Source organism: Poeciliopsis prolifica, unplaced genomic scaffold (genome assembly GCF_027474105.1).
Source record: "Poeciliopsis prolifica strain line A6 unplaced genomic scaffold, Auburn_PproV2 SCAFFOLD051, whole genome shotgun sequence".
Lineage (NCBI taxonomy): Eukaryota > Metazoa > Chordata > Actinopteri > Cyprinodontiformes > Poeciliidae > Poeciliopsis > Poeciliopsis prolifica.
The window spans coordinates 1,507,862-1,526,703 of record NW_026562426.1 but is presented as its reverse complement, the minus strand read 5'-3'; the positions used below and the strand labels follow the sequence as shown (position 1 = coordinate 1,526,703).

At 39.9% G+C, this 18,842-nt stretch overlaps 1 protein-coding gene across 1 annotated transcript; it reads right to left on the bottom strand.

The window, feature by feature from the left end:
- Positions 1–1,903: 1,903 nt before the first annotated feature.
- grpel1 (GrpE-like 1, mitochondrial) lies at positions 1,904–6,650 on the bottom strand. The gene is made up of 4 exons (XM_055058517.1): positions 6,538–6,650; positions 5,788–5,935; positions 4,577–4,658; positions 1,904–3,723 (listed from the first exon to the last, which is right to left on the bottom strand). Exons 1-4 carry the CDS (start codon positions 6,603–6,605, stop codon positions 3,377–3,379), a joined length of 645 nt encoding a protein of 214 aa, XP_054914492.1. The 5' UTR covers positions 6,606–6,650; the 3' UTR covers positions 1,904–3,376.
- Between the last annotated feature and the right edge of the window lie 12,192 nt (positions 6,651–18,842).

The following is an 18,842-nucleotide window of genomic DNA, read 5'->3' as shown; positions in this document are numbered from 1 at the left end:
GAGCAGCTGCTGCCCGACACGATGAGTGATAGCAACGATAACAGCGAAGGACCAACCTCAGTTTCTAACGATGAAGAACAGAAGACTGAAGACGACCCGGTTGAAGAGGTGCGTGGAGAGGTTTCTTCCGTGGAGAAACTCCCGGAAGAAACCTCTCCAGGCTTTTCTAGTGGTCCAGAAGAACCACTAGAACAGCCATTGAAGAAACCAGAAACGGACATGATTGAAGAAACCAGCCGGGAAGACCTTGAAGATATTGACATAAAAGGATTAAAGAATGGAAAGAAAAATAAATCAACATTTTGGAAAACGGTGAACAATATATTTGGATTGAAGAAATAAAAAAATAAAAAATAAAAAGAGTAAAGACAGCTAAGAAAACATTTAATGTTCCAGCTATCGATATTTAGAGACAGACGGAAAAACGTGGGCAGCACGGTGGCGCAGCGGTTAGCGCTGCGTCTTCACAGAGACCATCTGTGTGGAGTTTGCATGGTCTCCCTGTGTTTGCGTGGGTTTTCTCTGGGTGCTCCGGTTCCCCCCACATCTCCTAAAACATGCAGGTCAGGTCAGTTGGTCACTGTAAATCGCCCCCAAAATACTTCGAGAAACTCCAAACATTTGTGCAATTTTATTGTTAAACTTGTAAAATTAATTGAACTCACCGTACATTAGACATTTTCACTTTGCTCGTTTAGTGCCGCAATTTTAATAGCAACGTATTGATTTAAGAATTGAAATGTCTTCGCTTGACAGACATGATTTCTGCTTATGTTCATTTTGTGCTTTTATGGTTTATCCTTTAGTTTTCCCTTTTCTTCTCGCTTTTTATATCAAATTGCACTGAATTGCAGCCAGTTATACTTATAAATGTAAATGTAAACAGAGTTTAACACATTTTATAAACAGTTTAACTGTGTATAAACTGTGTATAAGCACAGCACTAGCCAGCAGATATTGCACAATCAGCCTGTTTAAATTCTGTGTGTGCTCGGTATTGATGTCTTCGTCGATCTCCAGGGCTTCAGCGAAGGTTTCGGGAACTTTGTTGCCCACAGCCGCCTTCAAGTCCTTCACGGTGCAACTTTCCTTGTGGAGACTAAGCAGAACGTTGCATGTAAACAGCTCCAAAATGTCTCCAATAGTCTCCTGCAGAGCACAGGTGGTGCTGGGTTCTGGGTTTCCATTTGCCAGTCCCTGGCTCTCCTTCAGCTTGAGGTTTCTGAAAAACGGGTCGACCGCAGGCATCAGGGCTTCCAGGCTGACGGTCTGGGTCTCTGTGAACTCTGTCTGCTTGGCATGATTACTTCTCAGGTTTGAAGAGTGCAAAGTATTCAGTTTGTTCCTGAAAACGGAACTCGGTATATCGGTATATCTCACTGAGAGATGATGACGTTACCGCGAACAAAACCAAATTAATTCACAATAACTGGAATATTTATCAACATACTTGATGAACGATATTTGTGTATTTACTTAGCAATTTGGATGAGAGCATTTCACAATATGTAATGTTTCATAATTGGTACAAGCTTTTATGGTATAAAGCAGTTTGAAGTGCTTTGTTGCTTAAATGTTCTGTTTAAATACACTTGACTCAAAGTATTGAAATACATAATGAAGTTATAGTGCAGGGGAATGTACACCTTATCTTTCTTTTCTTTTTCGCTGAGGCTAAACTAACCATGTCCTTTCCTTCTCATTTGTAGTGTATGTCCTAGTTTTATTTGTAGTGTGGAAACAACCAGGATCAAAAGCAGAGTTCTGTTTGGGCTTGGCATGATTATGCCTCCATATGTCTGTGTGTGTGGCTCAAAGTGGAATCAGGCGTACAAAAGCCACTCAAGAGGGCAGAGCCTGACCGACTGACCAGGAACAAGAAACTCTCCCAATGGAGACTTCATCTAGTTGCATTGTTTTTTATTTTCCAAAACATTCAATCTTTCAAACTTTGAACATTTTCTTAATGATGCTGATATGGTTTAAATACCGATGCCAGCCATGCATTATAGATTTTACCTAGATATTATCTAATTCTCTTCCTGTGTTTGTTCCAGTCCTCTCCTGTAGTAGATCTACAGACCATGCGCTGAACTGAACTGCAGTGCTCTTGTATGAATCACAGCTTCTACTGTTGCTCCTTTCCACTTGTGTACTGAGGCTCAGGCTCTTGAAGTCAAAATAAATAAAAAGAAGTCACATTTCAGTTACTTTAATCCAATACAGATATATTGGTGAAGGTCAGATCAATCCTACATGCTGATATAGTGGTGGGCACTGATAACTAAAGCACTAATCATAAACAGCGCTACACCTTATTTAGCAGAAGCTAAATCTACTCCACAAATTTCAATTCAAATATCTGTCTCTAAAGGAGAACCAACACTCAAACGCCAATTTAATTTTGACATCATTCACTTCCTATAGCGCTCTAGATATTTTATTTATTGCTATGTGTTGTTCTGTAATGTGTTTTATTTTGTTCTTGTATGTTTACTTGAAATAATGCTTTTTGGGGATTTAAAAAATAAATAAAATCAAGAGGTGAGCTGAGGAAACAGAATCACTACCTAAACAGTTTTTGCTCCCTTCAAAATAAGAGACTGACTTGGATTTTTTTTTATCAGTAAATAGCCAAAACGTCAGAGATGTTTAACTTTCATCTGACAGTTTGCCTATTACACTTTAGAAGTTATTCAGAGAAATTGAGCTAAGGGAACTAAGTTTTCAAAGTTTGCAAAAGTCCTAAATAAGAAGTAGCGATGCTTTTAGCACATTAGCGTAAGTGTGCCCACGACTGCAGGTATGGATCAATATTATTATTACTATGAAATGAGCTATGTTGCATCCCTGCCTGAAGCTGGTTTATTAAGTTGCCAAATGTTTTGATTTTACTGAAACTGCACAGGGATCTACAACCCGTTTCCGTCACATCTCTTTTGCTTTAATTCAAGGATGCAGTTCAAACTTCTAACACTAAAAGACAAACGATTAAAACAGAAGTTTGGAATGACACCAGCAGCAGAATGGGTTCTACCCCTCAGGTATAAACTCAGACCCAACATGCCTTTATTTAAAACCTCAGGTTTAATGATGTTGGCCTGCTCTACACTGTGAAAGCTTCTTGTAACTTTGTGTTTCTAACAGATCCTGAAAGAACGCAAACCACAACGATGATGACAACTTATTTACTGTACAGGCCCGTCTACTGGAAGAGGTTTAAAACTGCTGGACGCTGTCCCCAGAGTTTGTGTTGCTGGTCCAGTCTCAGTGTGAAGACAGTTTTTGTGGGAAATGACCGCGTTGCTTTGGGCGGTCCGCCAAGTGCGTCGTCTTCCACTGGCAATGCTGCCCTGCTTCGTTACGCCAATCGGTCCTAGGAAGCCTTGGCCACGCCCACCAATGCCGGCCTCAGGGTTCGACCGTGCAGCTTATAGCCCACTTTGGTCACCACGGCGACGGTCCCGGGCTCCTTGCCCTCCACAGGGGCGTGGAAGAGCGCCTCGTGCTCGTAGGGGTCGAACTTCTGGCCCTCAGGGTTGAGCTTGAGCAGGCCGTGCTTGGTGAAGACCTTCTGGATCTGGACCTCTGTCATCACCAGGCCGTCGTACAGGTTCTTCAGGTGAGGGTTCTGACTTGTCACCTCCTCTTTCGGGACGCTCTCCGTGGCCTTCTCCAGGATGTCAGCCACCTCCAGGAGGTCCTTACAGAAACCCTGAATGCCTGGAGAGAATGGAGGAGGTTTGAACAGCTCCTGGCTTTAAAATATGTCTATTTACTCTTTTAAAAGCTTGAATTATAGAAACCTGACCATGTATTGGACAATAAAAGGCCCTTAAGTGTAATATTAGAACTATGCAACACATTCTAAACCAATCTGGCCACTTCAGAAACAACAAGAGCTTTTGTTGTTCATTTGTGACATCTAGTGGTTCATATTGGTAACTGCAAAAATATATATCTGGCTTTATTTCAGGGGTTCCCAAACTCTTCCATAATCCCCCGACCCCATTTCCAAGGCAACAGAAAAAGCTGCAAAATATGTAAAGAAACAACATTTTTAGAATATTTTTATTTAGTATTCCATAATTATTACATTCATCCCGTACCGTCAGATTCTAAATGACGGAAGATTTAGTTTTCAAATAAAATTTTTGTCACCATCCCGTCTTTTGATTATACTAAAATATGTGATTTTATATTAGTCACATTAAATGTGATTTTATGCCAACAATTTTTATTTTATTTGTTTGTCGGTTTCTTTGGTCCTTTTTCTCATCAACGTTTTAATTTCTTTACAACTTGAGGAGCAAAGCAGTGTGATGAATTTGACTGGCAATGAGAAAACATTTAAATCATACTTTTTTTTTAATTAATACAAGTTTAATAAAAAATTTGGTATTAAAAAATTTGAGATTCACACATTTCGGAGGGTTTTTTTTTGTTTGTTTTTGAATGTTTTTTCTTATCTCTCCAACATTCTGAGACCCCTACAGCGCCCTCTGGAGGCCCCCCACTTTGCAACACACCATAAACCAGAGTTTTTCAAACAGCTTTGATCAAAAAATGTTTTTACCGTATAACTTGGCGTCCTCCACCATCCGTTGACTCCTGGTCCTCAGGTTTTCTGTATCTGCTAGAGCTCTCTTATACTTTTCCTGCAAATGATACAAAGGGGGCAAAGAACAATTGGCTGCAGGGGAGTAAATTTCTACCAAAAACAAACAAGCAAAAAACCTCTCTGGAAGTTTCGGATTTCAAGAAAAAAAAAAAAAAAAAACTTGGATATTCTCTGCTATCAAAAAGAAAAGGAAATTTCATGATTGAAGGAATAAACGTATAACACTACAGATAGGACATTTTCTAACAATGTATTTTCAGCAATTTTTAAGGAAAATAAATTTGAATTTTTGCTACAAAAAGTGACCGAAGATACTAAATTTAGGTGAAGTGCATCTGGATATTCTTGTTTATCATAATGACATCTGCCATGCATTCTAGTGGCAACATCAGTAAAATTACCACTGGGAAATTATGGATTATAAATTGTAATTTCTTTCTTTGAAGGGTTTACAACTTCGTGACATCTCAGAACCCTGATAGTTTTCTTGGAAATGTGTGAATTTAATCTACCGGTAGATATATGGCAGAAAATTATTACATTTTTTTTCCTTGTCTATTATCTACGGTGGTCGCAATGAGCCATAACCCACTGCAGATAACCAAAAATAGGCTAAATAGAGAATGTGTTCTTTGAATATACAAAAAAGGTAATAAGCGGTCAATAATACATTCAACACAAATAACATATTTGCACTTTTTTCAGCTCTGACGCGTTTCTTTTGACAGGAGCTGCTTTTCACTGATCATAAAGTTACCCAAATCAGTCACAAAAAGCCGCCCAATTAAACAACGCCAATGTCAAGAGAAAGAAAAATCTTTGTTTTTTGTTTTTAATTGCACCTGAATGAGATGGGTTTTCGACTGAATCAAAACGAGAACAACCAGCTGCTACTACTGGCAGAAAAGACAAAGAAAAGACGACAGGAAGTGGTAGGAGGATGATGGCGAAGCATGTTTTTAAATTACTTATTACTGAACAAACATGTTCACGACTGGATTTCATTTCAGTTTCTTATTCAATGGAAACACAGCAATTCACATTCGTAAAATATCAACAAGGTTTTGTGTAAATTTGTAATGGAAACGCAGCTGGCAAAGAAGCGGAGCTCGCCTCATCTGCCCATCAGGACAAACACATAGGTAGATGAGCATGCTGACTCTTACCGTCATCTCCTTCAGCTGCTCCTCCAGCTGGACCTTCTCCTCGGTAAGGACCTTTTCTGCTGGGCTCTGCTCCGATTTCTCAGCCTCCTCCTCGGAGCTGGGGCCATTCTTCTGCTGGGTGGCAGTGCACAGCAACCTCACAGGTGCCCTGCAACGGAAGACACAACAATTACATCACTTACCTTTAGATTCCATCAAGGCAGCTTAATACAGACTAAACACACCGACAAATCAGTTACGTAAGTAACCTCGCCGCCTCTGCAGTACTAGACAATTTATGTCATCATCTCTCAACAGCCAATCAGATTGCGTCGTGACATGACGCCTGGCTTCATTCATAAACTCCTAACTGGCTGGATAATGAAGGCAGCGTGAAACCGAATTACAAGCACACCACGTAAAGCTAAGAAAAACAGAAGCACCATGATGGAGCGTGTACCAGACACACTTTAAATAGCTTCACCTCATTATGTCATCCCCATTCCCCTTCGCCAACAATGTCAGCGATAATACGGCAGTCAGTCTTTAAAGTGGCAGCATGTCCGCATATATAGCAAAAATAAATATCTCCTGCGTTAGTTAGTATTCCTGTAAAGGTCAAGAAAGAAGTCTGAAGAAGGCAGGGCAAGCTGACCGTGCTAACCGGTTCCCACCATGAGCTCTGAGCTGCTGCCAGCGGCGGAACTTTAGGTCAAACCGAGCCCTGCGGGTCTTCCTAAGTCTCAGCTACATAATAAAAACGCAGCTCACCTCTTCAGCGTCGGGGACACTAACACAGAGTAGCTCTGCCTCACCGCTCGGACACACCAGCTCGCCATTTTCCGAATGCACAGAAACACACGCTGACGACTTGCGTAAGCTTGATTCCGTCACCGAGGTGGCTTGAACCAATCAAATTCGAGTACGAAGAAGGACTCGCTCTCAGTTGACCAATGGGAAGTAGGTAAGATTCTGACGTCTTAGTCAAGTGTGGTTGAGTTTGAGTCAAAGGTCAAGGCTCCACATGTGACCAAGGACAGATTTTCAAAGTTTTATAAATTATAAAATAGCATTTTGTGTTTTATAAAATTATAATTTGATTTTCCACTTCAGTGAAGCCTTCTTTGGTAGGCGTGATGACGTCAGCTGGAAAAATTTCTGTTGGAAATATTGCATCATAATGGTGCAATAATATGGAAGTGTTACATTTTTTTTTTTACCTAAACACAATTTATTTTAGAATAATCTTTTACAATAATCTTCATTTTTAAACATGGCTATCAATAATTAACTTTTCATCTCACCATTTATGTGTTTGTGTGTCAAAATGAGAAGAAAGAAATGTCAGATATAACTTTGCTCATAAAAATGTTGTATTGTTTCAACAACAGAACAATTAAGTGCTTCGTTCAGTGTGACACCATTGGCGATTACAATATGCAATGGATTTGAACTGATAATTTTTTTATTTTACATTTGTTGCGGCTCAGGGGGCCGCAACAAAAAATAGGAAGGACACGACAACCAGAATAATTTTCCATCCCTTCAGAGGCATTTATTAAACGTTACTGTCCAGGGAATAATTAGCGGCAGCCCAAGATGTCCCCTATCAGCCTGATCCTCCCCCAGTCATGGACCCGGTTGGCCCCCACAGGTTTCTGCTCCCAACCTCCACAAGGTGTCAAGCGAGTTTCTCTCCATCCAATCTGAATCTACAAAAAAACAACTTGATCTAAATGTGTAGAATATCAAAAACAAATACCCTAAAAGCATTCATAAATGCAACAAAGTGGTGCCTTCAAAAAGTATTACTTCAGGTAAGGCTGAATCCACGTTTCTTTTATTTATTTATTTTTTTCATTTTTAGAAAATAACCTGCAATATTCTGACTCGTTGATTTGTTATGATAAATTGTCAAGTTTGTGAAGGATTTAAAAAAAAATTTAACAGTGTGAAAACCTTTGAAAACGAGTTACATCTGAAGCTACATTTATATTAATATATTGTATTTACACTCAGCTTTTTTCTCCTGTGACTGTGTTTGTTGCCTTGGAGACTTTCCCCCTTTTTTTGTCATAGTTCTTCTTGTCAGCATTTTTTTTTTTTTTTTTTTTTTTTTTTTTTTTGCCCAAGATATGATACCATTTCTAACTGTTTTGTTTGCTAATTTATATTCAACTCAGGCACCACACTCAAGGCAATTCTCAAGGTTTTGCTGAGCGCTGTACATGCTAATAAATGAAAATATATACATAACAAAAGTGGGGTCATAGGACTTTTGGCAAAGAAAGATAGCTTTTGGTTTGCTTCCTTTCTTGGTATGAAATTAGTTTATGAATGGTCAATCTTTGGAGTATTGTGAAGTTTAACATCTCCTCTGGTGTGGTTTCACTTTTTTTCTGTCAGTGCTGCCCTAAAGAAACAGGGAGTATTTCAAACCATTCCTGCAAAACTAAAAAACTAAATTATTTTGGATTCTGGCTGCAGCATCTTTTTTGTCCATGCATGATACATAAAAAGAAAAGAAAGAAAGAAACGATGTTCTGAATGTTCCATGCACATTGTTGGCCCTCTGTGTTCTTTTTCTCCTTTCCTTTCAGCATTTCTCCCCGCTTCCCTATATATTCTTCCAGGTGCTCCACCTATTCAGTCCTGCTCTCTTTGCTTTTTCAGTCGGAGTGATGAATAATCCCGAAGCAGAGAGCAGAGCTGCTGGATGTGAACACCGCGATCTTTGCCCGGTCGCAAGTCTCTCTCAGAAGGGTGATTACATATTCAAGTCTTGTCACGTTACACCTTCCATATTCCTGCAGACTGAAAGGCAAGTCTTTGAAACCTTTTCTGTTTCACTTTACTTTCAAATAACGCAGTCATTGAGAGGAAGACCTGCAGAAAACCAATTTCTTATCTGGTAGAGTTGTTATGCACATTATGTTAGCAAAAATAAACTTCACTCATTTCAAAACTGAAAAAAAAGTTAGGTTTTTTTTCACATGTATGTTTATATGAAAATAAATATGCTTTTTTAAAAGTTACATCAGCAGCTTTAATTGCTAAATATTTCAGTTCAAAAGTCGAAAATTTTTTGACTCCATCCGAAAGTTTTCCGACGGTGGCTGAAAATGTCCAAAATAATGTGTTTCGAAGCTCCGCATGTTGTTGTTTTTTCCCCCTAGAACATTTCTCATTACTTATCAGAGTTTTTGTTTCCTTTTGTTTTTATGTTTTTTTTGGGGGGGGGAAGGGGGGACATGATGCTTTTATCGTCACGTTTCAGACTTAAAGTAAGTTAAACCGTGTGTAGTGAATTTAAAGTGTAGGAACAGTTTATGTGATGCTCGGTTGATCTGGTTCCATTACTTGACTAAAATGTTTAGTTAAATAACAAAACATACAGTGTTTACATGAGTGAGAAGAGAAGACTTAGGAACTTCCTCCAAGGAAAAAAAAAGTGGCTCATTTGCTTTAAAAAAAAAAACAGGGTGTGGAGATAACCAGCAGGGGGCGTCCAGGCACCGTAGTTTTGGGGAAATGGGTGGACGGGGTCGGAGCTGACATTGTGGTTTGGCAGAAGCAGTAGAGAAGAGAAAAGCCTGAGGGGAAACAACCTCTCGGTGTTGGTGACACCGTGGAGCAGCTCGCATCTCTGAAAGGCAGCAGCGGCACATCGAGTCCTGCTGGCTGCTCTGTCCACTCACTCAAGGAGGAAGACGCAAGAGCCAAACCAAAGCTGCTTCAGACCAACACCCACCTGAGCCACCAGCTGTGACTGGAGCACAGCAGCCTGCTCTGAATGCTAATGAACAATAGGAGTAAATTACCTCCAGCTGGGAGCCAGTTATTAATTTGGTTCATGTGCGTTATTTTGACATAAAAGTTTTTGAGTGGAAAGGAAAGTCCTCCTATTTTCCCCAACCCCTGAAGAACTTTTAATACCGTTCCCCGAATTGAAAATATTTATACCCTTCAAGCCATTGAGTGAAGTGACAACAAACACGAAGGCATGGAGGAATTCCACTCACCTAAACATTAAAAAGCCACCTGAACTGTGACGTGAAAGAGCAAAAATAAAAGACGCTCCCATCCTGAAACAAAACCAGCGGCAGAGAGACGCTGCAGGTTGCTGGTTTCAGGCTCGGCTGAAGCATTGCGGTTGTTCCGTGGTCAGGTGTCGGGTTCTTCAGCTGCTGCTTTAAATGCAGCGTTCGTATGCGCGTAATTGGTTGTTACACGTTGAGACTTTATTACTACTAAATGGAGACAGATGATTCGCCTTGACACAACCCCCAGAGGGAAAAGCGGAAAAGAGATAAAGACACATTGAAATTGTTTCATTCAGAGAGGAAAGCCACCACAATTCTGCTTAAAGTCACTCCTGACTGCAGATTGGCAAACGGCACAAAGCAGTCATTACATGACTTTTGTAACTTTAGACATATCTGAGCAGGAAATACGTAAAGATGCATGGAGCGTGACATTTTCCTGGGAGAGACAGTTATTTAACCCTCAACAAATATTTTCACCAAAGGACTTCATAACAACACCATGAAGATGACTGACTGGCAATAACAAGACGTTGCACTGTGGAGAGCAGAATGAACAATTGTTGGCCTCACATTAGTAGGTGTAAACTCATAGATTCAAAACATCCTGGATAAACTTGTATTGGTTTAAATTTTTATCTCCCAAACTATTTCCAAAAGGGGAATTAAAAGGCAAAAAAAATGTTAAAAATTGACCAAGTGTTGTTTTAAAATTTGAGTTCAATTTGATTTCAGACAATAGAACTAGCTGGGTTAAAGGAGCAGTATTATGTATTTTTCAGACACATACTGCCATTTTGTAGCACAATCAAATGACTGTTACCTTCAGTTGGTGTGTATATCAAATATGACTCGAAAGAATTTTGACTTTGTGATTTAATGCCTTGATTTTTGGATCCTTTCACTTTAAGAAGTTCCTGCTCTTTCTGGCTAATGCTCTTTCTGAAATCCACCTTCAGGAAATCATCATTACATTGCTCCTCTATAAACCTTCTTATGATGTTTTTACGAGGGTTGCACTGAGACGTAGCTCCTATAACAATCTCAGCAGATGTTCCACCAGGTGTTTGCTAATTGCTGCTGGCTAGTCTGAAGGAGCTGTGAGGGAAACGTAGCGCTCAGAAACGTGGCGGATTGGAAACTTCAGCTTTGAGGATTAGCTTCGTCCTCAAAGGTGGGAAAAAGTCCGCCCAGGCGTTTTGCACAGCGGAGTGGTTGCCATGGAGATTAAGGGATATCTCTAACACGACCTGAAAGACTAAAAACACACACCAAGTATGTTTTTGATGAGGGATTAACATTATAACCGTTACAACATGACGTATATCTCAAAATAGTCGACTTCAAACAGTACCGTCCCTTTAAGACGTCAGATTTTCTCCTTTTAGACAAATGTTCTAAAGGTAAAACTAGAAGTTTTACCTTTTAGAGAACCACCACCTGAACGTCTTCAGGGAGAGCTTAATGCAGCCGGAGACGGGACCTTCTCTGATTAACTCCTCATCCTTGAAGGTTCATTGTAGGTCAGGGTGATTTCTCGGAGAATTAAATATGCATATAGCTCGGCTCTGCACTTTGCTAATCAGATTTCAACCTGATAGCAGCAGGCAAATGGGCGAGCGCTGGAGAAAAGATGACAGCAGGGCTCGCAAATTAGTTCAAGCCCCTCTTTTTGGCTTCAATATTTAAGATGCCCAAATAATAAATAAATAAATCTGACATGAAATACGTTCTTCTCTCATTTTGTCGATTTCAGTTTACAAACTCCGGTGTGTTTCGTCAGATTGTGATGGTAGACCAAGAAGCAATGAAGTCTAGTTGAAAGTAAAATGATTTAAATGATTTTTTTTTTCCAAACATAAACTTGAAAAGTGAAACAGAATCCCACTGAACAGATCTTACTAAACCAATGGCGGCCAGTCAACACTTTCCAGACTGACCTCAAAATCTAAAGAAATACTAAGCTGGGTGAACTTTAATCGTTTAAAACCGGTGTATTCAGTATGAGGCCGTCCACTACAGTCTGCTGGGTGTTATGAGGCTCTCTGCATGAATGCCCGAACATGAAAACATTCGTGTAAACTCGTCCGGAACACGCGTGCTTCTTCATGCACCAGTGGTGACGAGGAACAGAGGCATTCAATTCCCCAGACGGGGTAAGTTATCAACCGCGCTGATTTTAATCCGGGACGACAGAGTGTGACCGCAGCGAGAAAGGAGGAGCACACCGGGCCCGTGCGCTCCCTAATAGACGGTCACACCTTTCAGACCGTGCAGGATGTGAAATATTGAAGAGGCCGAGTTTTGAGCCCAGCCTCATTTTCCGGCTTTAACGCTCGGTGCTAATTTTAAGCGTCCCTCTGCCCCTGGAGTCTCGACTCCCAGCGGTTACTGGCAGCACGAATCCTCCCACCACTACTGCTCTCTCAAAATAGTTCAACGCCTCATCATCCCTGGCCTCCGTAGGGCTTTCGGAGTTGCCGTCGCAGGTAGGATTGGCAAAGAGTGATGAGAAAAGATCAGTGTTTTGCAGCATCAATGAGAAGCTGACAAAAGTGAAAGTTCTAGTTCCACTGGCAAATTAATTCACTTGTGTGAAGCCTGGATAAGTAAAGCACACGGGTCTCAAAATAAAAGGGCTTCTTATTTCTCAAAAAGAACAATTTTCTCTGAGTTGCAAAAATGAAGTTCAAGAAATGGAGCAGAATTTGTCTTTTGTTACGTGAATGATCCATGTAGTACTAGTATAAACCTCCTAAGTACAACGGCTTCAGTAAAATGGCGCCTTATTAACAGTTTGCAGTAAACACAAACTTACGGAGGCCCCTGAGGGACATGGAGGATTCCCTCCACCCCCCTTTTGCATTACCTCGCAAAACCTTTTGCATCCTTTGACAATGAAGTACTGATGAGTTCCAAAGATACCGCTGGAAGCAAAACGTATTTTTCGCGAAAGAAAAGAATTTCGCATCTTGTTAGGAAATGTGAAGGAACGTTGCAATACCAATGCCAGATCCGTTTATAAAGCACTCTGACTGTCCACAAGACTTAAAATAATGAAACAGCAGTCACATGACATGACATTAAACAAGTAATAAAACAAAACGACTTAAAAATAAACCAAACAATGACTGAATTAGCTGAGATAAAGTATAATAAAACAAACAACAAATAAAAAGCTGAAAGAATTTTAAAGTCTGCATCTTAAATGGTGTCAAAGGTCAGGAAAGAAGACGATTTCTTAACAGACAGGGCAGGGGCCGGTACTGATGTCTGAGGGAAGGTCTTTTCATAATTCAGGAGCCGCTGCAGCAAAAAAAAAAAAAGCATGGCCTCCTCTGAGCTCTTTGCCACTCACGACATTAGCATTTGGAAGGCGTTTCGTTCTGGAGTGTGTCTCCCAGAATCCCCTGCAAGCGGCATCCAGGCTTGCATATTCATAGTAAGTGAACATTGTCCTCCCCACACCTCTGAAAAAAGTGGGGTTCTTCAAAAGCTGAACGTTATCCAGAATGTGAGCAATAAGGGCCCCAAACGTTAGTCAGATTCTTCACATTACTCCATGACCCTGAAGAAAATATCCAGTAAATATTTAATAGGCCTCGATGATGGGTGCCGTCGGCAATATTCTGACGGCGTGTTTGCAGATGAGAGGTGTGGGTGAGCGTTCCTCGGAGCGGAGAGACGGTTCAAGGAGAGGCGAACCTTGGAGCGCGGGAGTCGAGCTTGTTAGCTGGCCGGACGGAGCTTTGTTCCGCATGAGAGTTTCATGGCCAATTGGACGTTATGAGGATTAATGTGCGTGTTTCACGCCTCATGATTTAGTCTCGCCGAGCCACAGGGCTGCGACACCTGACACCGGCTGCTGTCCTCGCAACACGGAGACCGACTGATCTCTGGGAACCAATGGGTGGGCTTCACTCCGCAGGATCTGCACCTCGTCTTTGTCGTGATTGAGCCTGAATGACCACAGAAAGCAAATCCAGCTGTTTGTGTCACACCGATCGATGCTGCTTCCACTGCCACCAGTCACCCATTTGAAGGTGTTGGCAATAGCTGCGTTTCCATTGACCGCATAAAAGCACTGCTTGACCTTATGAACATAAACTCTGCATTCAGGAAGTCATCACAACATTCCTCTAATAAGTGCTTGCCAGAGCACTAGACTAAGAATTAGGTCATATGGTTATGGTTAGTTCCTCCAGGTGTTTGCTAACTACTGCTGGCTAGTCTGAAGGAGCAGAGAAGGGGGGATGATAGAGGAGGGCTGCCCCAGAAAACCCCATTGCAAATCTGTCCATATGAGAGACTATATGTTTGTTCGTGGATGGATGGATGGATGGATGGATGGATGGATGGATGGATGGATGGATGGATGGATGGATGGATGGATGGATGGATGGATGGATGGATGGATGGATTAAATTAACTTTTCACTTAAAGTTTCCCTCTAGTTCTGCTAGCTGGGTTAAATCAGGGTACACTCAGTCTTTCCACAGGCTCTTCACTCTTCCAGTCCTACCTTCCGTCTCATTCACACACTGCCACGGATTCGAGCACACACACATTCCCACAGAGTTATGAAATATTTAAACATCAGCTCTCGTTCGGAAGGTGCAATTACACGCATGCTGAACAACAGGGGTCATGAAGGGTGCAACGTAGCTAGCGCACATATTGTGTGTGTTGGTGTGTGTGTGCGTGTGTGTGTGTGATGAATGATACCAAATCAATGGATTTATGCAGCTTTTTTTTTGTTCCCTAACGTCTTTGGTTAGTTTTGATGTAGTCAGAGCTGCAGGCATTAAAAAGAGAGTGCAGTGAAGAAGTCAGATGAAGTTTTCTGTTTGTCTCACCTGAGTAAGAAGACTCCAGGCTGAATCCTGCCCAGGGTCTCTCTGCATGTTGTTTGTGTGCTCCAACTGTGCTAAATGGCAAAATGTCCACAGTGTGCCCGACTGTCCATTCGAGACAGAAGTTATGCCCAGCGAGAATAAAAAGTGCCAAATTATTCTAAATGTCAACCTATCAAATAATTATGACAATGTGTTATTTGTTTTTAGAAATGTAAAATCTTTCATTTTAAAATCCACATACAATTATTTCATGACTTAAAATAACTACATAAAACATAACTGCTTCATGTTCCTGTGGTGAAGCACATCATAAATTAATTTAAAGAGGCAGAACTGTATGTTTTCTATGAAAGTAGTGCCATTTAGTAGCATAGTCAAGGAACAGTATGAAACTTGTCATAAAAGAAAATTGATTTTGTAACTTTGTAAGCCATGAAATTGGGTCCCTGTCTCTTTAAAATTAAATGCTCTTTATGAAACTCCGTCTTCAGAAAGTTATCAACATTTTTACCAACATTTTACTTCTCACACAATGTCATGCGAGAAGTGGCTCACACAAAAAGGTCAGCTGAGGCGCAGTTCCACCAGGTGTTTGCTAATTGCTGTTGGCTAGTTTGCAGGAGCAGAGGGAGGAGGAGGGGGGGGGATCAGGAAGGAGCGTCGCTTTGCAATGCAGAATCTTTTGAACGCAGGAAGCAAAGGATGAGCAGGAAGGCAAGGAACCAGGTGGAATCTGTCAGTATTTACAAAGCATTTCTGCTGCTGTTTGCAAATCAATATCAGCTGATTTAATATTAACCAATGGCCAATTAAAATGCTTCTCATTACCAAAGTATTGCACAGAGGGGCATTATTGGTGAAAACAGACCTTCACAAAAGCAGAGACCTTCATAGCAAAAGTCAAAGTCTTGCTGTTGCAAAAAAAAATAAAATATATATACTAATAATAAAGTTTATGGCTGGATTTATGAATTTCAGAATGTTGCAGTGAGTGACATTGGAACCATAATATATGAGTAACACATAATGCAATAGAGGAGTCAGAAGAATAATCAGGAATTGTCCAAAAGTCATCGTCAGAGAGCTCTATAAATAATACGGAACAATCAGTTATCCACTCCAGTGTGAGCCTTCAAAATCGGAATGAAAGAAAAATTATGGAAACATGGCTAGTAAGTGGCTTCAGTATGCAATCCTGTGCCCTTCCAAGTTTGTACCCAAAATTAAATTTTTGGGAGAATTTGCTCAGGTTTCTTTGAAATATAATACTTTGGTTTTTCCTCGTCACAATCGTTGAGTTTTGAGTTTCATTTGTGTTTCTATCTTGACAAATGTCATTGTTTTATTTACTTTCTTTAGATCTTTGCATTATTGCTCAACAGGTCTTTTCATTTTTAGTTCATTAGTACTGCTGCACATTAATTCCTTTAGATTAAGGCTCTTCATTTTTTATTCTTACGTTCTGGTCTTTGTGTGTCTTTCACTTTATTTTTCTCAAATCTCTTCTTGTTTTAAAGTTTATGTCCTTTTTTAACTTCTCTTGGTTGTTATTCATATTCCATTAAGCTGCGTTTTCATTGACAATGAAACTTAAACTTACAAAAATATTACATATGCTTAATTGAAAGATGCTAAATTCTTAAAAACGAAAAGAAAAAAAAACTCAAGTTTTTCCATTAAATGGTTTTTGCACTAGATTTTTTTTCTGTATTGAAATGAGTGTCTTAAGCAAAAATAACTAAATAAAATAATAATAATAATAATAATAATAATAATAATATCAAAAATATTTTGCTACTACTGGGGAAAACCACAAAGAAGACTACAAAGAATATTTGACAAAGATTATTCAGGACCGTTTGGATAAACTTTCCACTTCTGAGTCTTATTGGCTTTTGTCTTATGAAGACTATGTTAATACATTGTTTATTTTGTCTTATTATTATTATTTGATTATTGACTTTTAGTTTCAAAATCTCTGTCATATTTAGCATATGGAGCCACACTTCATTCCAGTAGATGGCGGTAATGCACATCTAAACCTTGTTTGTCACCTGTCATTTAAGTATGAAGAAGAATAAGAATAAGAATAAGAAGAAGCTATTATATATATATTAAAAAAAAAGCGGTTGCAGGATGATGGGGAAGCATGTTTTTTAATGTCTTACCGTATGAATAAACTTATTCACATGTGATTTTAATAGCATCTCTGGAAAAACCGCGACTGTGAAATAGTTTTTTAGACATTAGCGGTATATCGACAAAGTTCTGTTCACACAGCCTCACTGCGTCGCCTTCTCTCCCAGCTGCACCCAGTTTTTAATCAACCACCTGCATCTTGGCAGTGAGCAGCAAAACCCACACCATGACAGTCGCCGACACATTTATTGGTCGAGCTTGGATATCGTCATAAAAGCATGGAAGGCACTGAAAATTTGTCTTTTTTATGTTCTGGATGAGAAAAGATAAAAAAATATTTGTGAAATTAAAGATACTGTGTGACGTTCCGCACAGCGTTGAATACGTTCCTTGTCAGAAATATGGCTGGTGTCTTAATTCTTCGAAAACCTTTCTGAATTTTTCTGGAGTCAGTTTTTCTTCTCCACCTTGTTCTGAGAAGTTTATTATTCCAGTACATGTTTGGCCCCTACTTCTTGCCCAGGCATATCTGTAGAATGTGCTTCTCTATTGACTTGTTGAAAAATGCATAGGAACCCGGTGGAAGATGTGCTCTCGAATGCAGCATGTTGCAGCGTTGTGCATTAAAGCTGCCGTCACTGAAGTGTAAATGAGGTGCTCCAAGGACACCGACTCAACTGCATATCATGCAGACTGCAAAGATTTCTCTCGAAAGCAGCTAAGAACACCGATTTAATCTTTTTCTAAAGTATGTAGCAACTCAACTTAATTTTTCTGATTAATTTGCTGCTCATTTGGTTCAATCAGAAATTAACAGTGGATATTTCCCAAACAGAGAATATGTGATCATATACTAGAACAGACTTCAAAGCGTTTAAAAGTCTAGATGCTATCATCTTTTTTGTACATGCTGATTTTTATTTTTCACCATGGTTACCATTGATTACCAGTGTACTTGCCATAAAGCTATGTTTGACTGCATTTCATTGATAATCTTCTAAATATAGGAACATAAATCTTTTTGCCTATAAAATCGCTGCAAATCCACAAATATACCGAGACCTGTCAGTCCTTGACAATAAAATGTTTGTTTTATATTCTTGTCTGGTTTTCAGAGCTCTGATTTTATTTTTTTAAATTAGATTTTTACAGTGAAATCACCTAAATAGACTACTAAATGTTTTATTGACGAGATTTCCCTGGTGTAAACGCACATTGTTTTGATGTCAGTCATCAGCGGGTCACTTTCTAAGAGCAGAATGTTGTGTGAGAAGAGTTCGCTGAAATCCTGTCATTACTGTGGGACAGGATGTAGTGAGTACAGAAAATGGACTGATGGATAATCACCAATTCTCTGTTGCCTTATGCCAAGTAGATGTATTTAGCCAAACTACATCTTGTGCACACACTACCTGTGTTTCCATTGCAAATGAACTCAAATCTTTCTCTATATTCTGCTATTGTTAGAAAAATACAATTTCACAATTGTTGGTCCCATTGGGTAAGGAATGAAAATGAAATCCCATGTGAATTAGCTTGCTCGTGAGTTAAGTCATTACAAATTGTACCTGTGACATATGTAAAAAGCTACATGGAGAGGTTCGGAATTCAGCCATGACACTGGCGCTCATCATCTACCAGGCATCAGAGGAGACGTCGTTATTTAGGTGATAGAGCTACAAGCCCCGCCTACTTGGGAACGGCTACATGTGCGGCATTTCGGGGGAAATTGGAGGTGATTCTACAGAAGAGTTATGGATTCAACACGTTGGGATGACAACTTTTTATGAACTGTGTGACACTGTGAAAACTCTGAAGCACATTGACCTAAAAAAACAAAAACAAGAACAAACCATCTTCCTTCCTGCTGTCTTCTTTGACGTTTCCACCAGTAGTAACGTGGGTTGTCTATCTTGTGTCGTATGAAGTGTTTCCATTGCAGCTTCGCTAAATACATCTATTTTGATATGGTTGGAAAGATAACCTTATCCCAGCGAGAACTGGGATGCAGCAGTTTATTTTTCCCAATTGCTGCAAA